The 20,612-nt window shown below is 25.3% G+C and overlaps 1 protein-coding gene across 1 annotated transcript; it reads left to right on the forward strand.

Annotated features, from left to right (window-relative positions):
* The first annotated feature begins 10,607 nt into the window (after positions 1–10,607).
* On the forward strand, positions 10,608–19,339 carry LOC145832731 (diacylglycerol O-acyltransferase 1-like). The gene is made up of 15 exons (XM_082940053.1): positions 10,608–10,736; positions 11,221–11,308; positions 12,019–12,059; positions 12,541–12,626; positions 12,882–12,934; positions 13,104–13,206; positions 13,585–13,716; positions 14,034–14,095; positions 14,262–14,396; positions 14,889–14,969; positions 15,649–15,693; positions 16,258–16,370; positions 16,736–16,889; positions 18,278–18,340; positions 18,653–19,339. The coding sequence occupies exons 1-15, from the start codon at positions 10,615–10,617 to the stop codon at positions 18,806–18,808; spliced, it is 1,434 nt and encodes a 477-aa protein (XP_082796179.1). The 5' UTR covers positions 10,608–10,614; the 3' UTR covers positions 18,809–19,339.
* Positions 19,340–20,612: the final 1,273 nt, after the last annotated feature.

The following is a 20,612-nucleotide window of genomic DNA, read 5'->3' on the forward strand; positions in this document are numbered from 1 at the left end:
GTTTTCAGCTCCATATTTCAACTTAAAAATTTTGAAGTATTTTAATGTTATTGACTGTTAAGTTCTCACCCTTTTATGCTAACTGTAAGTAAACTTAGCTCTTATAAACAATCACTCTTAATATGACATTTCAACTACTTTTGCTTTACTCAAAGCTATTGTTGGTTGGTGTTTTATGCACACGAGCCAAAATTGCCAAAAATAATTGGTTCTGAACAGTTAATAATAATTGTGTTTTTATCTTAAAACTTTATGTTTAAGCAAATTTTGATAATCAAATTTGTTAATAATGGCAACATTGACACCAAAAATCAGGGCAATCATTTTATCATTTTATTAAGCAAAAGTCTGAAATTTTAATCAATTTTTACATGTAAATCTATGAAATTTGTATTAAATAAATATAAACTGCAATTTAAAAACTATACATATATTTTTTTCTTAAAAAATTTAAGAATGTAATATGGTATCTCAGTAACTTTATTCTTTTATATAAAATTTTTTACTTTAAATTTTAATGTTGTAATAAAAAATTATTAAAAAAAAATTGCACTTATTGTATCAGGGTGGCCACTCTTTAAGTCAAAAAATCTTCCCTGAGTGACCAGAAACTTCTCAGAGTAAACTTAAATTCCCTGAGTTTCCCTGAGTTTTTTTTTTTAATCCTTAAAAAATTTATTATTTATCAAAAAATTACAATGTTAATTTTAAGAATATTGAAGAACTAGCCGCAAGGCTAAAAAACTTCTAAATAAGCACTTATAATAAAAATATAAATTTTTTTGAACAAAATATTGAAATTGGATTAACTAAATCTCATTCTAGATTTAGAAAAAAATTTCCCTAATATTTTCTAAAAAATCTTAAAACTTTTCCTAAAATTTTTAGAAAAAAACAAAACTGCCCTGAGCTTCCCTAAGTTAAAAAAAAAAGAATCATAATTACCTGAGTTTCCCTGAACTCCCTGAGTTTCCTGAGTGTGTGGTAACCCTGTTCTTGTATATGTAAATGTTTTAGCCATAGATTTTAATCTTGCAACATTCAACCTAAAAAGTTTTAAAAGCCTTCATTAGGACCCCTACTCCATCAGGCCACACAAATCATTGCACATATTAAAACCTTGAAAGAAAATTAGAAAACTTTAAAGAAATTTCTTAAAAAAACAGTAGCCATGCCAAAGAACAATATAGTTAAATTATGTGTCTGAACCTTGTGGTGCTAGATCATTAGTATTTTTACATGCTGACTCATTCACTTTAAAATTCACAAGATTTTAACTACCAAGTAAAACAACTTGAATAACTGAGAAATTTATCTCTTAACTTAAACTCAACAAAAAACTGTCTGGAGGTTTGCCAAATGTGGACACTTTCAGTAGCTTCAAAATTTGAAAACTAAACAAAACTTTTAGGTAAAATCATTGGGTAGTTTCCACTTGAATGGAGTCTTTATTAAAAGGTGAACAAAACATTGGGATTTACAGTTAGACATGTTTTGTTTGTAATATATCTTATTCTTTGTTTGCATTTGGATAATTGAAAATTAATCAACAAATGGGAAGGTAAAATTATACATTATAAAACTTGCTTGTTTGATTTTTGCACGTTTGATGTTAAAAAGGGCAGTAAGTACTGATGATTTTTCACTAAAATAAAAATAACTTAATTTACCCACACTAATTGTTTTTAAGTAAAATTTATTAACAGTCCAGAATTTTAATGCCAACCAGTTTTACTCATCTAGCAAGCAAACACATGTAGTTAATTAAAGTGAAATTTAGACAACATCCTCTTTAACAAACTTAGTAAAAACCTAAAGTGGTATAATAAGTTATACCCAAACTGAGAAAAACATTAAATACAAATATTGGTAAAATACTATACAAACAACTCTTTGTAAAACTTTTTAATAACTTTATTTATTAATGTGATATACTTAAAACTATTTAGCTTTTTAACTTAAACAATGTTATTTTTTTTTTTTTTTTTTAAAGGTAGAAAAACATCAGAAAATACTCACTCTCCCCTCTGCAACAATAAACGTTTTCTGAAGGTCAAGCAAGTGAGTTTGAGCTCATCACATGTTATTCTACCTGCCCTATCTTTAAATTTGCTAAGAAAAAAAAATACCTTTTAACTAAAAATAAAAATGTCTATGTAATAATAAAAGAAAAAAAAATTAACTAACTGAAATAAAAACTAATCCTAACCCTTTATTGAAAAAAACCTTTGGTGACACGTCATTTAGCAAACACTCACAAGGTTAAAATCTCAACACTAAAAACCACAAAGTGTGGGAAAATCATGAAGCTCAAATCCCCAAGTAAGTATTTGCCGACGCTACAACAAAAAACACCTCAACAATCCAATCATGTGATCACTGCCACCAGTGTGAACTCACAATCAGCTGTTGCAAAATCAAATAAACAAATATCTAATTAAAAGTATTTAGTTCTAAAAACATAAAAAACTAACTAGAATAAAGAAATACTGTAGTATGAAAAAAAAAAAAACTACTTGTATGGATAATAATATATACATATATATCAACAATAAAGTCAATAAATAATAAGAGTTTTTAAAATTTGTAAGTATTAAGTTTGTACAAAACTCAAAAAATAATAATAAAAATAAAATAAAAAATAAACAAATAAAATAAGTAAAAATAAAATAAATAAAATATTAAATAAAATTAAAAAAAAATACTAAAATTTAAAAAAAAAAAAAAAAAAATTAAATTAAAAAAATAAAAAATAAAAATTTTGAATCAAATTTATACTTATACATCTAATTTCTAATAAAAAACATAAAAAACTATTTTAAATCTAACACAATAACAAAATAAAAACAAGTAAAATTACTCACAATAAACAAATTTATTACAATAATTTATAACAATCACTCTTTCATTATCAGGACAATTAGAAATAAAGACCACACATCACAATCTGATGCCCAAATAACATAAATCAAATTTCAACTCAAACAAAACATACATGTAGAAGCACTCTAGATCTACTCCGTGTAGTTATTCAACAAAAAGTTTTTATATCTAAATTTAAAAGGATCTTTCTTTAAGTTTTTAAAAGTTTCAGGGACACTAGACCAAAACTTGGGACCCAAATACCAAAAGCAGTTTAAGCCAAGTCTCGTTCTAGGTCTTTCAGTTACAAAATTCATTTTATTTGAAAATCTTGTGTTGTGTGTGTGAACAGAGCTAGCAAGTGTAAATCTATTGTGTTCTACATCAAACCCTTTTATAGTATTACGCATCAACTTACAGATTTGCAATTTATACACATCCTTTAATTTTAGCACACCAGTTTTTTTAAAAAAAGGGTTTGTTGTTGTCAAGGCAGGCACACGACAAACATACCTGATCACTCTTTTTTGCATACAAACAATTGGTTTTAAGTAACAGTCAGCAGCACTACCCCAAACAGATATACAATATTGGATATGCGAATAAAACAAACTATAATATACCATTTTAAGTGTAAATGTGTCCAAATAATATCTCAATTTTGACAAAACATAACAACTCCTAGACAATTTCGATTTCAGAGAACTCAAATGTTTCTTCCAATTCAGCTTATCATCCAAAACCACACCTAAGTATTTTATACTATCACTCTGCTCAATAAGAAAACCATTAACCTTGACACTAAATTCACAATTTTTTGAAGTTTTATTAAAAAGCAAATATTTAGTTTTTGAATAATTAATAAAAAGTTTATTAGCATGCAACCATTTATCAACTTTAACCAACTCCTTATTAATAATTTCATTTAAATACTCAGGATCACTATGTTGGTAGCTCAAGCAGGCATCATCCGCAAACAATCTCATATTTATCTCAGTAGAGGAAAAAATATCATTAATATACACAAGAAACAACAAAGGACCCAAACAAGAACCTTGTGGTATTCCAACATTCACAATTTCACGCTCAGACACAATATTATTTATGACCGTTGATTGACTTCTATCTTTTAAATAATCTTTAAGTAAATTTAACATTGAACCTTTAATATTATAATTTTTAAGTTTAGATATTAGAATTTTATGATTAACCGTGTTAAATGCTTTAGCCAAATCCAAAAATACAGAGCAATTTATTAATTTTCTCTCACCAGCCTCAATTAAATCATCAACAATCTGATTCACAGCTAGTTCAGTCGTACTATTCTCTCTAAACCCATACTGTTTTTCATGTAGCACCTCATTCAACAAAAAGAATTTTTTCAATCTCTCACACACTAAAAACTCAAAAATTTTCGAAAATGGGGATAAAAGAGAAATAGGTCTGTAGTTATTAATGTTATTTTTTTTACCAGATTTATAAATAGGGATTACCACGGCAAATTAAGCGACTCAGGAAACACACCATACTCAACACATTTATTATACAATTTAGAAAGATAAGGAGAAATTATTTTTGCACTGAGCTTCACAAAACGAATATTAGGGACATCAGAACGCACACTTTTGTTTGGATTTAAAGTTTTAATATAATTCAGAATCTCACTATCAGAAATTTCATTAAAGACATAATTTAATTACATATGTACTTTAAGTTGTGATACTAAACAATAAAACTTTTTTTGAAACTGGACAAGGTTTATACAACCCAATTTATAACTATTACATCAATATAAAATAAGCAAAAATAAAAATTATAAAAAAAAATTACAATTTCCAAATTTTCATGTGTTAGAAAAGAGAATGCAAAATTTTAACAAAATGGCTTTTTTTAACCTAGGCTTTAGATTTTGTCAAGAGCTTTTATGCTGAACATTTTTAACTATGTCGATATCTCCACAACAGCTAGCTATGACTGTAGATAAAAAAAAGAAACTTAAATGATAAAATTTATTGTTGAACTTAATTATAACCTTAAACAAAGAGAAAACTTGAAAAAAAAATAATTTAAAAATATTAATTGAAAATAAATATTAATATTATCCCTTCGGTCATGCGTCGGCTGCAGTTCTAAGATCGCTTCTGATTGGTTAATGTCTTACTTAAATCCATTTTAAGCTAACAAAACTTTTGTTCGATTAACTTTTTTATAAATTTCGGTAAATTGGGTTAAGATTAAACTTTTTGGGTAAGATGGGTTAGGGATAAGGCTATAGATGTTCTTTATATTCTGCTGTATTATAATTTTACTTCATTTGCATAATATTTTAAAAACCTTAGAATTGTAGTCGACAGTAGACACTTCGGTCATCATACCAAAGCTATCGGTATATTATAGATAATTGAACGACAAAAAAAGCTCAAATTAAAAGGTCCAACGACCTTGTGCACGAAGAACCCTTTCGGTTATCGAGTCGCAAACCACTTGGATACCTCTAAACATCTTGTACAATTTTCGTTTTCAATAAATTCGTCAGTCAGTTGTAAGTTAAAAAAAGCAATATTCTTCAAACTTCAAACAACTATCATGTCCGGAGGTTATTGTTTCATAGTAAGAACGTTATTTATCAGTAACGTTGAAAACTACTTAACTTCTATATAGTATAGCGTATTAATACATTGCATAGACAGATAACACGCTTATTAGTGACAATATCAAATAGAATAAAAAAGAGAAAATAATCAGACATAAAGCCTGAAGTTAGTGAGACAAGCTAAAATTAGACATCTTAAAAAGATAAAGTTGTGTCTTATCTGTTAAAATATTAATAAAAAAATTTAAAAGGTTCGAACGTAAACGAAAACTTATCAATTTAAGTACATTAACGGCAGTAGAGGACTTACTATTTAACAAAAATTAAGTAAATTCATTTTGTATTAAGTATATGAATTGTGTTATTCAACTAATTTATACATAACAGTGATTATACGAGCTTATTAAATAAAATATAAATTACAAGTAGAATATGGCTATAAAAACATAAAGCAATAAAAAAAATATAGCAAAATTTAAAGTAGTTATTATCTTTGATTTCTATTATTTCAGTCATCTCGATAAAGCTTATTAAAAAAAAAGGTTTAGAACGTTAGTAATGCTGTTAAAAGAGCTGGTAAATGACTATAAAATTTACAAAACGAGTTTGAAATAGTGTAATGTTTTAATTAATAAATAATCAGATTAAAAGTTTACAAATAAAGATAAATATAATTTAGTAGCAACAAAACAGACATTTTTATTATTTTAAAATATTTAAAATGTTTATCATAATATGAATATTATTTTTTATCTACTAAAGCATAAAAAAATGTTTAATACATTTGTTGTACATTTTACCATATTTCTAATGCCGTTAATGATAATAATCTTGAAAACAATGAAAATTTATTGTCCATTACATATTATTTTAAATATTAATAAACTTATTTTTGTCACTTAAAGAAATTACAACACTAAAGACTTATTAAGATAATAAAAAGAGTGCTTATTATACTTTGAAGTACTCTAGTTATAAAGTATCAATTTAAAAAAATTAAGTATTTAGTTTTATACTGCAGCGTTTCATTTCTGTTTTATTTATTTGTTATTTATATCTTAAAGTTGTTAGCCGTAAGTATAAAAGACTTCTTTATAGTTTCTGAACTGACAATTTAAAACTAACATTTACAGAAGTTTTTAGAAAAAGAAGTTTTAGAAGTATTTAGACTATCAAAATATAGATTTTGTTTACAAACAATGAGATAACATTAACTTTTATTAAAGTTTATATAATAAATAAAAATTTCACTAGTTACTATCAAGGGTTAAATGTTTTCAATTAAGCAGCTCCAAATGGTTAATGCATTGAAAACAAGTTTTATATTTACTTACTACTCCTTACATTTTACACTTTTAACTCGAACCAATTTTTAAAAACAAAATATTGTAAACTGTAATATCTTTAATTGTATTATTTGTTCTATGTTTAAGCGCTACAGAAACAAACGTAAATACTAGGTTGCAGCTTAAACTTTTGATAAACTTCTATTCCCGCTTCTCCTTTCATTTTCTTTGTAAAACTTTTATGAATTTCTAACAGTAAATGGTACCTTAGTTTCGTGTTAGAAGGGCTTACAAAAAAAATAAAATTTTTCAGCAAATCCGACTGCTAGAACAAATTTACCATGAAAATCGACCTGACTTTTACAAACATTTGAATACGTCTGTGGCTGTTGAATAATCTTTTTTAAGATCAAAGGGCAATACTTTCCGTAAGTGGTAAACGACTTCAGAACTCAAAAAACTTATTGACACCTTCTGCCACAACAACCTGTCAACTTACATTTCGCCTTTGACATATGTTTTGAAACTCACAGTTCAAATTCAGATCAGAGACTTAATGCTTTTCGGTTGCAGTTCGGATTGTAAATCTTAACTGCTTTGTGTTTTTCGTTGAAATTAATAAATGTGTACTCTTGACCGTTTTAATCATCATTTTAATCTCCATAGTCTAAATCAAGAAAAAGCACTGTTTTTTTTTTGATTCGTTGGTCTCGTAACGATAATTACACACCATACAGTGGCTAAAAGAAGAGAGTGCGAACAAGCTCCTACACATTCCTTGTAAGAACTGTGGCAAAATCGTCGAGCAGAAAATTTAAAAGAACGAAGACAAAATAACTTTTTCATCGCATAGACCCTGCATAAAATGAACGAATTGCTGCACAAATTCCGCTAACCAGTATCGATCGTTATTGTGATTGGCTTTTTTTCAAAAAACATACAGAAGTGGATTTTGACGTCTTTGTAGGTACGGTTTTGCCAAAATTTATCAAAATAGTTAATTTGTTGTCAGTCATTTTTTCAACAGTTTAAGTCTCTTTTTATAATACTCCAAGACCTGAACAGTTGTTACTTTATCAGAAATTTTCATAGTTATAAAACATTTCAGTATTAAATGCTTCTAAAATGTTTTAAATTAAAAATATTTTGATAAAATATATAAAACCAAGTTACTTAATTCACTTTACATTTAAATATTTTCAAGTTTTATTTACTTTGAAAATTTTGTCAAGGCTTACTCAATTTTTATTAAAATATACTTAGGATATGCTATATACTAAGTTTCAAAAAAATGTTATAAACGTTTATGAAGAAAATAACTTAATATAAGCGTTATACAATCGAACAAAAATAAATTAAATTGCAGTAAAACAAAGAGTATTGACGTAATAAGGGGTGATTAGAAACCTCTTCTATTTCATTTTTTGCATCTTATATTAAGTAAATAAGTAATTAGTTATTTTGAAGCAGCAAAGAAAAAAACTAAACGAATCTATTAAGTCTGTCTTCGACATGACTTTAAACTGTATCCGTAGAGTATGATTCTTTAACCGAAAAGTTTCTTCGTTAACCAAGTCCTAGGACCACTCATTTTGATCGCTTTTATATCGTTCAATAAACAATATATTCAATGTATGAGAGATAAATTAAATTAACATTTGTATGCTGCTCCGCTCCAATATGACGTCATCATGCGTGGCCACTGTAAAATGTTAAGCTGCAAATATTCCGTATTTCTACTTTTGTTTTCTTCAGTTATTTTTACTAGCATTGTATACTTTAATTTAGAAAAACGAATCATTTATACTCTATGTTTATGTAGAAATAACCAAAAGGTGGTATACTTAAATCTATTGCAAAACTGGTAACAACATGTATGTATAGATTAAAAAAACTCAAAATAGTCTAAAATTTTAAATTAGCCTAAAACATGCGCCTTATATATAATGAATGAAACCATTTTAATCTTTTTTAATTTCCAACAACATTTTATAGCAAAAGTTTTTATGGTAAATAGTAGTACTTTTATGAAATAAAAAGCATTTTAAAATACAAAACTAATTATATAAAAGGTTGTTTTCTAATGTAATGTTAACTTAAGAAGTATTAGTATTTTGTTAAAAATTCAAAGATTTATATTCTTAGTTTAAAAATGTATTTTGTATTAGTAATTTATTAAACTCTCCGAGTTATTTGTAACACATATTGATTTTTCCAATTTATAGTTTTTTATTACTTTTTCTACACAAGTATTTTCAAGGATGGTATGTTTTTTGTTTTTAAAGTAACATATTTTGTCTCGTTTGACTCAATAGTCTTAAATTCATTTAAATTCATAAAAACTCTTAACATAATATAAACACAAAAACTTTAATCTGACTGTTATTTGAAACTAATAACGCGTTTAAATAACTTATAGATTTTTTTTTCATTTATCTGTCGTAATGTTTTATAAAAAATAAATTTCATGAAAATAAGGAATTTATCTTATGTAACTCAGTGCAGTGTATGTATACGAAAAACTTACTTGTCGGCTTTATTTAAAGTTGTAGTAGGGAAATAACCATCGCTGAAGAAAAAATAGCTTGTTCAAAGTTTAAGTAGAAAATTGTAATTAAAATGAAAATAGTTTCATTATCACCTTCATACACTAAATATACAAAAAAAAACTAGGTTGTAAACTGGTTAGTATTGTTTGATTGAAAAGCTTAATTTTTACATCAATGATGAACTAAAGCTTGTTGGTAGTTTTTGCTAATGTCTGTATATTTTATTTATTTTTTTTAACTCTTGAAACAAAGTTATGAAATAGATTTAGCAAACTTTTTTTTTTGTACTTGTGTCAACTTTGCATTTTAATCTTGCAAATTTCAACTCAGAGAGTTTTATAAGCTGTTAGTAGGACCCCTGCACCATCAGGCCACACAAACCCAAACCTCAAACTATTATAAAAGATATTAAGATTTGATGAAAGTATTGAGAACTTTTAATTATTCCTACTTATTTTTTATACTTTGTGTACTCACTTTTCCCACTAAAACAACAAAATTTCTTTTAAGGTCAACCAGAAAAGTTAAACTGAAGTTCTTTCACTTAGCCTATTAATAAATAAAACTGAGTTATTGTAAAACAAAAAGCTATGTTTTTAACTAAAAAATGTCCATGGTGACATATCTTTGACAAGTTGTTATTAAAATAATAGTTTATACTTTTACTGAAAGTCATAAAATAAAAAATCAAACATAACAAGGCTCTAATCCAATAGGAAGTTGGATGCAGACATAACAACTTATTTGGTTTTCAACTTAATTTAAATAATAGCATGAAAAGTTCATGAAGATATTTAATAAACGTTATGCAGACATAACTAGTTACTGAGTTTGCAAAAAACATGATACAAAATTTTACCACCAAAATTTCATATAGTTTCAATCTGAAGTACTATTCTTTAAAATATTATGCTTTTGTATTCTTTTAAGTAAACATATTTCAGCCTTTCACCTAGGATTCCTGATTAATCTGAAACCTTTATCAATAATGTAGTTTATGTTTTCTAATAGTTTTTATTGTTTGTTGTATATCCCTAAACATGAGCCAAAAATTTCTTGTTTTGTAATAATTTCAAAACTTGTTTTTTTTTGAAGTGATATTGCTTGAATTGAAATCTTCACAAGTGCTCAAATAAATGTGACTCTTTTTAAACATTTTTATATAAATTTAAATTACTTTATTAATGACTTTTTATTCTGCCAGTTTTCACTGAGAATTTAGTGTGTTTAAAAGATATATTTGAACATTTTTTTATATTTAAAACAGAAATAAAATTTTTACATACTTCAAAAACTTTTCAAAGGTGCAATTAATAAACAACAAATGGGCAAGTTTCCAAGAAGCAGATACAACAGTGTGAGGTCACAGAGCACTTCATCAGATGATACAAACAAGGAAACTGAAAAAAACCTTAAATCAATACCTAATTATGTTTCGAAGCAGCAGTTAGTTTTGTATTTAAAAAATACATTTATTTATAAATGTTTTGATATAAGTATAATTAATTTAACGTCAAGGTTCAAGTTTGTTGTATATAAAGAACTAAAAATGCTTTACTTTATGTAAAAGTTACATTAGTCTACAAATGATATTTTTTAAAATTTACTTATATTGTTTATTAATTTATAAAATTGATATTACTTTTTAAGCCTTAAAAAGCTTTAAATTTTAATAGTTTATTGTATATAAAGGACTAATAATGCTTTATTTCATGTAAAAATCACATTAGTCTACAAATGACTATTTTTAGGGTTTGTTTATATTTTTTTATAAATTTATAAAATGTATATTTTTTTTTTCAGATTTATTTATATAGTTTATAAATTTATAAAATATATATTTAGTTTTTGTACACTTAGTTAAACGTTTGAATAAAGTTTGAGACTGTACATTTCTTATGAAATATATTAAGGATAAAAAATAAAACAGTTGTCACAAGCCAAGAACCTCACTTTTCACATCAAGCAGTGGTTTTGATGACTACAGAGGATTTCTCAACCTTGGTCTTGTTCTTTTAGTTAGTTTTATTTAAATTGTAAACAAATTTTGTTTTCTTACTCTACTTCAGGGTTTGACAGGCTTTTGGTGGTCATTGGCCAAATTTTGAAAATAAAAGTTATTGCTGGCGGAAGTTGCAGTTTTAGTATTCTTCATTACAAGCCCAAGAATATTTAAAATTTATAATTAGAAATAAAAAACAGTATTTTAGTATTAGCTTAAATTTTTTAACAAGACTAATACAGAGTTGTCACATACTCAGGATAACTCAAGATATTTTTCTTTAAACTCAGGCTGATTAAGATAGTATTTTTTGTATACAAAAACTCAGGTAAATTTTAAGATTGAAAAAAAGTTACAATAAATTTTAAATGATATTTTAGTTGTTTTAGTTAGATATTTTGTTTTTTTACAACCAATCTTATTGAACAACTTGAATTTTAATATTTTTAAAAGGTTAAAAAAACTATTTTTTTATAATTTGAAAAAAACTCAGGATAACTCAAGATATAATTTTTACTTGGGATAGTTCTTTTGACTTTAGGAGTTACAGCCCTGCTAAAAGCTCTTTATTTCTATAACTTTATTTCTATAAATATATATAATATTTATTTGTTTTATGCAAGATTTAAAATAAGTTTTAATAAAAGTAAACTAATAAATTAATTTTTTTTTTTAATAATTCAGTTTTACTCAACAAAAATAGTACTGAATAATTGCTATTTTTAGATCATATCCAATGCAAGAACATTCTTAGAAAATTTACTAAAGTAAGTTTTGCAACTTTATTTAAAAATATAATTTATAATAAATTAGTTTTTAAGTTTAAATAAATATAGAAAAAAAGTTTTTAATTAATTTCTATTAAACATTCTTAAATTAAGAATACATATTGCATAATGATGAATAACAAAAAAGTGTAACATAATAACATAAACAAATGTTATTTAGAAAAATTCCATTGTATATATTTTATTTATGTAGTTGTTAATGATAAACATAAGCTATTAAAAAACTGTTTTTCTTAAACTACAAAACAAAAGTATTTAAGTATACAAAACTTTTGGTTTAAAAGAAAACTACTTAATTATTGAAAAAAACAAAATTTACATAGTTTTTTTTAATTTATTTTTAGTTCAATGACACAAAATTTCCATACTTAATTTTGCTCAACTATTTTGATCATCTCAGAAACTTGTTGCAAATTAGTCTTCTTCAACAGTTGTAACAAAATATTGATAAACTTTACAGCTATGGAATATTAGTAAATCCACTTCAGTGGGTGGAAACTGTCATTGAAAATCCACACAGCTGGCCTAATCTTATTTTGTGTATTAGTTAGTTTAATATAAATGATATATACTTTTTAATATTTATATAGTTTAGAAGCATAGTCAGTTCATGTTGTGTTTAGTGATTACTATTCTCATTAAAATTTAAAGGTCTTAGATAATATATATTTTTATTAATTAAATTCTTATTTTGTATGTAGTAGATATTGCGAGTTAATGAAAAAAAGTTTATACAAAACTTAAACAAATCAACTTAAAAGTAAACTACAGATATAAATTTACTGTTATGCATTTTTTCAGTGTCAAACTTCTTCATCATCACTTGTTTCCACATACAACGCTTTGTAGCCAAGGTTTAATCTACTCTATTTTTGATAGTTTTTGTACTATGGTAAGGTAAAATGATAAAGAAACTTTTATTAATTTGTTTTTGTGACTATCCTCTCAATACAAGTTTGTAAAAAATCAATGTCGTTGTTAACCACCAAACTAGCACAAAGTAAACTATTTATTAACTTGCAGAACTCAATATCAGCAAAAGTAGGTGCAATTCTTCAAACAATAAACTTGATTGTCATGATTTGTGTTCCTCCTTTTCAAATACTTAAATTGGAAGCTAACCCATGTAAGTCTATACAAAAAAAAGAAATAGTAGTAGTAGTTAATTTATCCAACCCAGTAGTTGAGGTGTTTCAGTAACTACTTATGGTAAAAGAGGTTTAAATTTAGATAACATATTTCAAGCTATTCTTAAGAAAACGTTTTGATCAAAAGTTTTAAAACGTACTAACCTAAATAAGAGAAATAATGATAAGTTATTGAAAACATACTTTGATACTTAGTGGCTAAATTCAATCGAATTGTTGTACTCACTCTTACTTTATCAAGTTCTATTATTTCTTTTAACGTTAAGAGTTTCAAACAAATTTAGAGTAGAAAATAATTTTAAGTATGAATATCAAAAAAAAATTATTTAAGTAAGTTAGTTATATATACTCTACAGTGGGTTCTTTGTGTTCCTGTGGAATATACGTGATATTATTTTTGAAACTGTGGTCATACTCCCAAACTAATTACTGGCACCATCATGATTACCAGACAGTCATTAAAAGAAGAAGACAAATAAATCGAACTAGTTTGTTTTGTTTAATTACTTTGATGTCTTCAGAATACATATTATTTTTTACAAAATAATTTTTCCTAGTTTATTTTAATGCCAGAAAATTTAAATTGTTTATATATCATTAAAATAGTGTACCTAACTTTTAAAATAGTTTGAAACATATGCACTTCTATGCTTTTTTTAAGGGTACTAAGTTTTACATATTATAATGAAAATCTTATTGTAGTTTTATACGTATTAATTTCTAGTGTTTGTGTTAATACTATTTTGTTTTACTTTTATTAATTTTTTTTTTGTTACTATAAAAAAAAAATAATACTATTTATTAGAATCAATGCCAGCCGGCGCATTGAAAGCAATCCAAGAGGAAACAGAAGAACCAAAATTAGTGGTGAGAAATAACTTTTGATATTACCTTATAAGTTGTTTTACTTAAAAATTATAAACAGTATAAAACTAGAATATTATAAACAGTAAAGCAAAATACAACACAAAAATACGTACTATTAAAAAACTATACACTATTCAGTAATTCTAATCAAAATTTTCATATACAGATGTCCTACCCGTACAATTTGAGTTACAGGAACTTGTACTACTTCATATTTGCACCCACTCTGTGTTATGAGATCAACTTTCCCAGAAACAAAAGTGTTGACAAAACCTTCCTCACAAGAAGAGTTCTTGAAATGGTTAGTTTTAGTTTATTCATAATGTTTTGTTCTTATGCTATTATATCAAGCCTTTCAAAGTTTAAGTTAAAAAAGAATTTCAATAGTTTTATTTTTTGTTTGCCCAGTTAGTAATAAAACTATAAAATTAAAAATGTTAGCAACTGAAAATGTTATAAAAAGTCAGTTATTATATCCTCTCAATTATTTTTGAAACAAAATGTATGACATGACACACTTTTTATTTTTGTTTAAGATTAAAACAAATTTATTTGATTAGAGTTTCTGAAATTTTAATCTTTGAATATCCTTTAAGAATGTAAGTTATATTTGAGTTTTTATACCTGTATGTTTTTTTCAGTTGAATAAAGTTATTGATAGACTTTTTTATATGATTACTTATTTGATTGACTATGAATAACTTATACCTCGATACTTGATAAGATTGAAATACATATTTTATTATTTTATGTAAAGTATTGAAACTATTTATTAACACATGTTTATACACAGGTATTTTTGATACAAGTGGAACTAGCTTTAACTCAACAGTGGATCATTCCTGTACTAAAAAGAGCCATACCAGCTATGCAGGTATGTTTTGTTTGATAACAAATTTTAAAAGGAAAAATTGCATACTCCAGATTTTATTTATAAGTTATGTAATTTTTTTTAATACTCTTAATGTCTTTAATATTTTTAATTATTATTTAAAACTAAAGTGTAAATATGTTTCCAGTGTTTGAAATAAAATAAAAATTGCCATATAGCCGGTTTTAATATTTTAAACAGAATATTAAATATTTTAATATATATTATTTTAACAATAAAATAATAAGTTGCTTTCTTATCTATAACTTTTAGAACTTTTTAAGTATTTTTTTTATTTGCATTTTAATGATAAACAAAATAAGAGAAACTTAATTTATTTAAAGTATTATATATAGTAGTATCCATATTCTTTTTAAATTTGTTAGTTTTAATGTGAAATTTGATATTTGAAAAGTTTTTCTTTGCAGTGTTTTGTTTAGTGTGGTAAAAATTTAACCAAATTTTAATTTCTTTATGTAAACTAGTGTATAATATGATTCATTTGAAATAATTATTCCTACAAAAACTTTTGCATGCAAATGAAAAATTTGATTTCAAAAAAGTTTCTAAATATTTTGTATGAGAAAACAAAACTAATGTTTTTTAGTCTACTGAATGATTATGTCTTGGCTAATAATTAGATTTTGATATACTTTTATAATATAATTTATACTTTTTACAGGAACAAAATTATTCAAGGGTGGTAGAACGGTTATTGCGTCTCTCTGTAAGTTTATTTTTAAGTAAAAGGTCTTCACATAACTTTGTATACTTGTTAGTATATATTTCTAATGCTTGTTAAAATTTTTGTTGATTTTTTAATTACAAACATGTTAACTTATGACGCATGTTACAGACTACTAAGTTTCCGCTAAATCATGCCACATACTTCCTGTGTTATAGTGTATGTTTTATTACTACTGTGTAAAAGTCAATAAAAATGTTGTACACTAATTCTATCCTAACTTGCAGTGTTACTCATATTTGTTACTTGAAAAAGTAAAAAGCTTTGTAAAAAAAAGAAGTAAAACAACTTGGTAGTAACTAGATTTCCCTTATAACTTTAATTTGCAAATTATACAAACCAATTTCTATATTAACAAATTGTAACAACACATTGTAAAAATCTTTATGTTACTGTAAATAAAAAAGTTAGTTATGTTTATAATTTAAGTTGATATAATTTTTACACAAGGTTTAATTAACTTAGCACATCAGAGTTTTAAGTGTATAATTAAAATTAATTTTAAACAGTACAAATCTTAAGTTTAAATTATAATCAATACTTCAGATACCCAATCATTTAGTGTGGTTAATATTCTTCTACTTATTTTTCCACTCCTTCCTCAATGTGATTGCCGAAATTATGAAGTTTGGAGACAGAGAATTTTACAGAGACTGGTGGTAAGATATATGCTTATAGTTTTATTCAGTTGTTTCTTATAAACACACGTCAAACTTGATTTCAAGGTTAAAAATTTTAAATATTCACAATTGTTAAACAATATAGTTTGAAAAAGTTAGAAGAAGGTCAGATGTAATTAAAATAGTTGTACCAAAGTTTTTAGTTAAAAAAGTTTTTATTAAAGCTTTAATATTTATTACCTGTTAAACCTGGTTCAGCTTAAAAAAAAAAGATAATTTTTAATACCTAAGTGTTTAATTTATGGCACCTTATTTTGTTTCAGGTTGTCAAAATAAATTTGAAATTTGTGAAATGAGCTACACAGACTCAATTATATTTCTTAAAAAAAATTTATCACAAACAGGAACAGTCAAACGATCGAGTACTTTTGGAAGGCTTGGAACATTCCAGTGCACAAATGGTGTGTCAGGCACGTGTACAAACCATTAGTCAAGAGGAAATGGTCCAAAATAAGCGCGCAATTGGTCGTTTTCGCGCTCTCTGCTTTCTTTCACGAGGTAATATTATTGATACAATTTTTCTTAATTTAAAATATTTAAAAAAAAAATTTGCTATGAATTTTATTTATTACAGAGGTTTTGAAAAACTGCCAGAGTTGTTTAGATTTTTTTATTACTGTACAATTTTTAATAGATCAAATATTTCAATGAGTAACTTTTTAGATAAATGTTTATTTGTAACATCCTAGAACGATGATTTTTTGTGTGGAATTTGAAATTCAGTATGATATTATTACTAAATTATATTAAGGTCATGGGTGGGTTTATGGGTTTTTTTATTGCACTAATGTAAATATAAAGCTGAGAAAACCTAATTTCGGAGTTTTTTTGTTTTGTACGAAAATTAGACCTCGTAGTTAAAAAAAATTGTTTGTAAAAATATCTAGCTAGTTGATTATTTAACAAGTTACTGTTTTTGTGCTAAATATAAGCCTAGTTGAATTACTTGTGTGTATCATGACAAAGAAACTAGAGCATTAATCACTTTCTGCCGTTTGTATTATCGTGTTATTACTAATAAGTATTAAATTCACGTGTGAGTATCTTTTATGGTTTGTAGCGTGTTAGCCTTTAGTGTCATTTCTGACTTAAGTTATTTTGGTAAAATACAAATAAATTGTATTATTAGACTGTTTTTTAGGCAAAAATATATTAGTTGACACAAATGTCAGCTGAGTCATTTAAAAATAAAGTTTTATGCATAAATCACATAGATAAATTAAAACTTTTATATTACAAATTTCATCATAGTTTTATTATGAAGCTGTAAGATAGCTATTAAAAAGATTTTTGTGTATACAATTGAGATAAATAAGTATAAATATTTTAGAAATGATTTATTTTAGTATAAAAAGAGTAATAATTTGTACTTTATAGAAATTAGTTAGTCTAAGCTTATGTTTTTATATAAACAATATATATTTAATATCTATAGTTTATTTAAAGTGCTTCTTCTTTTGTACTTGTTGTTTAAAACCTGTACAAATACAATAGTTTGAAAATAAGACTCAAACAAATGTAAGAATACATAAACTTGAAAAACACCCAATAATAACTATTTATTTTATGTAGAAATACACTTTACTTTTAGCTACTGAACTGTTTATAAAGGTGAAGCTTTGATGACAAAGGTTAAAATAACACTAACATTTAAGTATTAATAATTTATTTAAAGCTATTGTTTAACTCCATTGTGCTCAAAATAATTAGCATTTGCAACACAAAAAAATTAGCCAAGCCCTAACTTAATGGGTGAATGCATTAAATTATGACAAATATTATTGAAAACATGTTTTTACCATAACAATATTGCATGAATTATTAATTAATAATAAAAATTTTCTTAAAAAAGTTTTACATAAAAAACATATAGAGTATTTTTACAGTACCTAGTGACAGTTCCTTTGCAAAGAATAAAATTTTGGGCATTTCTTGGTATGATTATGCAGGTAGTTATTAAACTGTATTTAGTTATTTGATTTACTTAAACCTGATTGTACTTTACATCTGTTTTTTATTTTCATCAAGAAATATGTTAACAAAATTTTTATCACTTCCACAAAAGTACTTAAATTAACTTTCCTGTGTTTTATGTTTTAGACTTTACAGTTCAAAAAATTATATTTCTAACTGATTATTTGGTAGAGCCTGGAGTAGCATATTTAGTTTTTTTGAACATTTTTTTAACCTACTCGTATACATTTTAAACTCGCAAACAACTATTATTTTGACATTCACCAAATTAACTACGTTACAACCAGGTACCACTGACATATGTGACGGAGAAGATAGCAAAGAGCTACTCGCCCATGCTCGGCAACATGCTAGTGTGGGTGTCGCTCATAATCGGGCAACCCTGCGCCATACTGCTGTACGTGTTCGACTACTACGCGAGCAGCGCAACTATGACGTCATAGTGTTAATGCAAGATTACGTAGTGAGTCATACTTACTAGGCTGGTTATGTTATAAAGTTTAGTTTATGATTACGTCGGAATTGTTTATGCTTAAACTCATGGCTACAATTGTTAGAATAATTAGCTTTTTCGATTGTGTGTATATACTTTTTAAAGTCTACATGACGTGATTATTAATTAGTAATAGTTTTTATAAGTTTAGTTGTTTGAATACGTGTTCACATGACATAAAGCTAGGATTGGCACATTTACGTGAACTTTCTGTTTTTAAACTGTATGAATCAAAATAATTTCATAGTTTTCAAAGTAAGTTTAATGATCCAAAACTCAAAATGCAACTTACAAGTTTATTCAAATAATTGTAATAAGTTTTTTTTTACACTTTTGTTTGAAAATTTAGTTTATTTCTACCAACCAAATCCCTTAAATATTGGTAAAAATAGGTTTTATTTATTTATACTGTTGCTTATCTTTAGTTTATTTTTTAAATTTTTTGACCTTTAAAGCTTCAAGCGTTATTCAAAATAGAAAACCCAAAATATTTTGATAATACAACATTTAAATCGTTCTTAAACTTTTGTTTAGTATTTCAACTTTGGATATTTTCAAAATATGTCAAAAATATACAGTTTCTTCTTATTTATTTCTTTAGAACTTTCGTGACATTTCTACATTTGACTAAAAAAAGATCTTTAAAAAATAGCTGTAAAGAAAACTGATAAATAGTACAAATTTTATATTGGTTCATTTTAATATTTCTAGTATAAATATTGTCTTTTCATTTTACATTATAAGCTAAAGCCTCATATGACTCAGTTTTCTTTATTGTCTAGTTTTGAATGTTATTATTTGTTATATCATCGAAATATGAATTTATTGTCTTCAACACTTTTAAGGTCGTAATCAAATTTTAGAACTGTATAACATTAACCTTTTACATCATAATCAGCTTTTGTCCTTTTAACAAAAACCCCATTTAACTTTTGGCATAGTAAACAGCCATTTAAAATCGTTCATTAATTAAGTCGCTTTGTTGTATTAGTACGTTTTGATTAGCATTTTACGACTGTATTAACTGCATAAATATTTGTTTGAATTAGTGCAAATTTGTTCAGTGTTTCTATGCACTTTTACATCAGAATTTTGTTTTTCAAGTGCTTTTTTACATAACCACTGCTTTATACAAGTGCATTTTAATATGCTTTATTGAATTTTATTTATAATGCAGAATTTTGTAACAAGATTAAAATCTTGTTAACAAAATTTTAAGTTTTAAAATTATAAAAAAATGTTATAAAAATTAAGTACACTTTTTTGACTATTTTTTCTTAAGCTTGTAACTGTTGATAATTAATCAAGATTTTCTAAAAATAAAGACTTTTATTTAGTTTTTATATACTTGTGCTTTACAATACAAGGTCTTTTTATTTATTTTTAGTACAAGCATTCCTTAGCTTTAGTATTTAAGTTTGATCATGTTTGAACTAATAAATAGTTTATCTATATATGTTTAACTTTTAGTGCCTTAAATTTGTGAACAAGTATAAAAAAAATTCATTGTTTGTTTATTTGTAACTATTTTTGATTGATTGTTTATTTGTTGATAATACAAAAATGATAAATGAATTATCCTTTCCTTTTTTAAATTACACCGAATTTAACAAGGTAAGGAGAAGTTGCGTTTCTTAACTTATATTCACAAACCATGTATAATTATTTTCAGTGTTTTAAATAAAAACATTGTACATAATCTACTTTAAGTTTAATTTTTGCCTCTAAATCTAGTTAAGTCATACAAATAGGGA

This window comes from Thalia democratica, chromosome 3 (assembly GCF_965202585.1).
Source record: "Thalia democratica chromosome 3, ktThaDemo2.hap1.1, whole genome shotgun sequence".
NCBI classification, from domain to species: Eukaryota; Metazoa; Chordata; class Thaliacea; order Salpida; family Salpidae; genus Thalia; species Thalia democratica.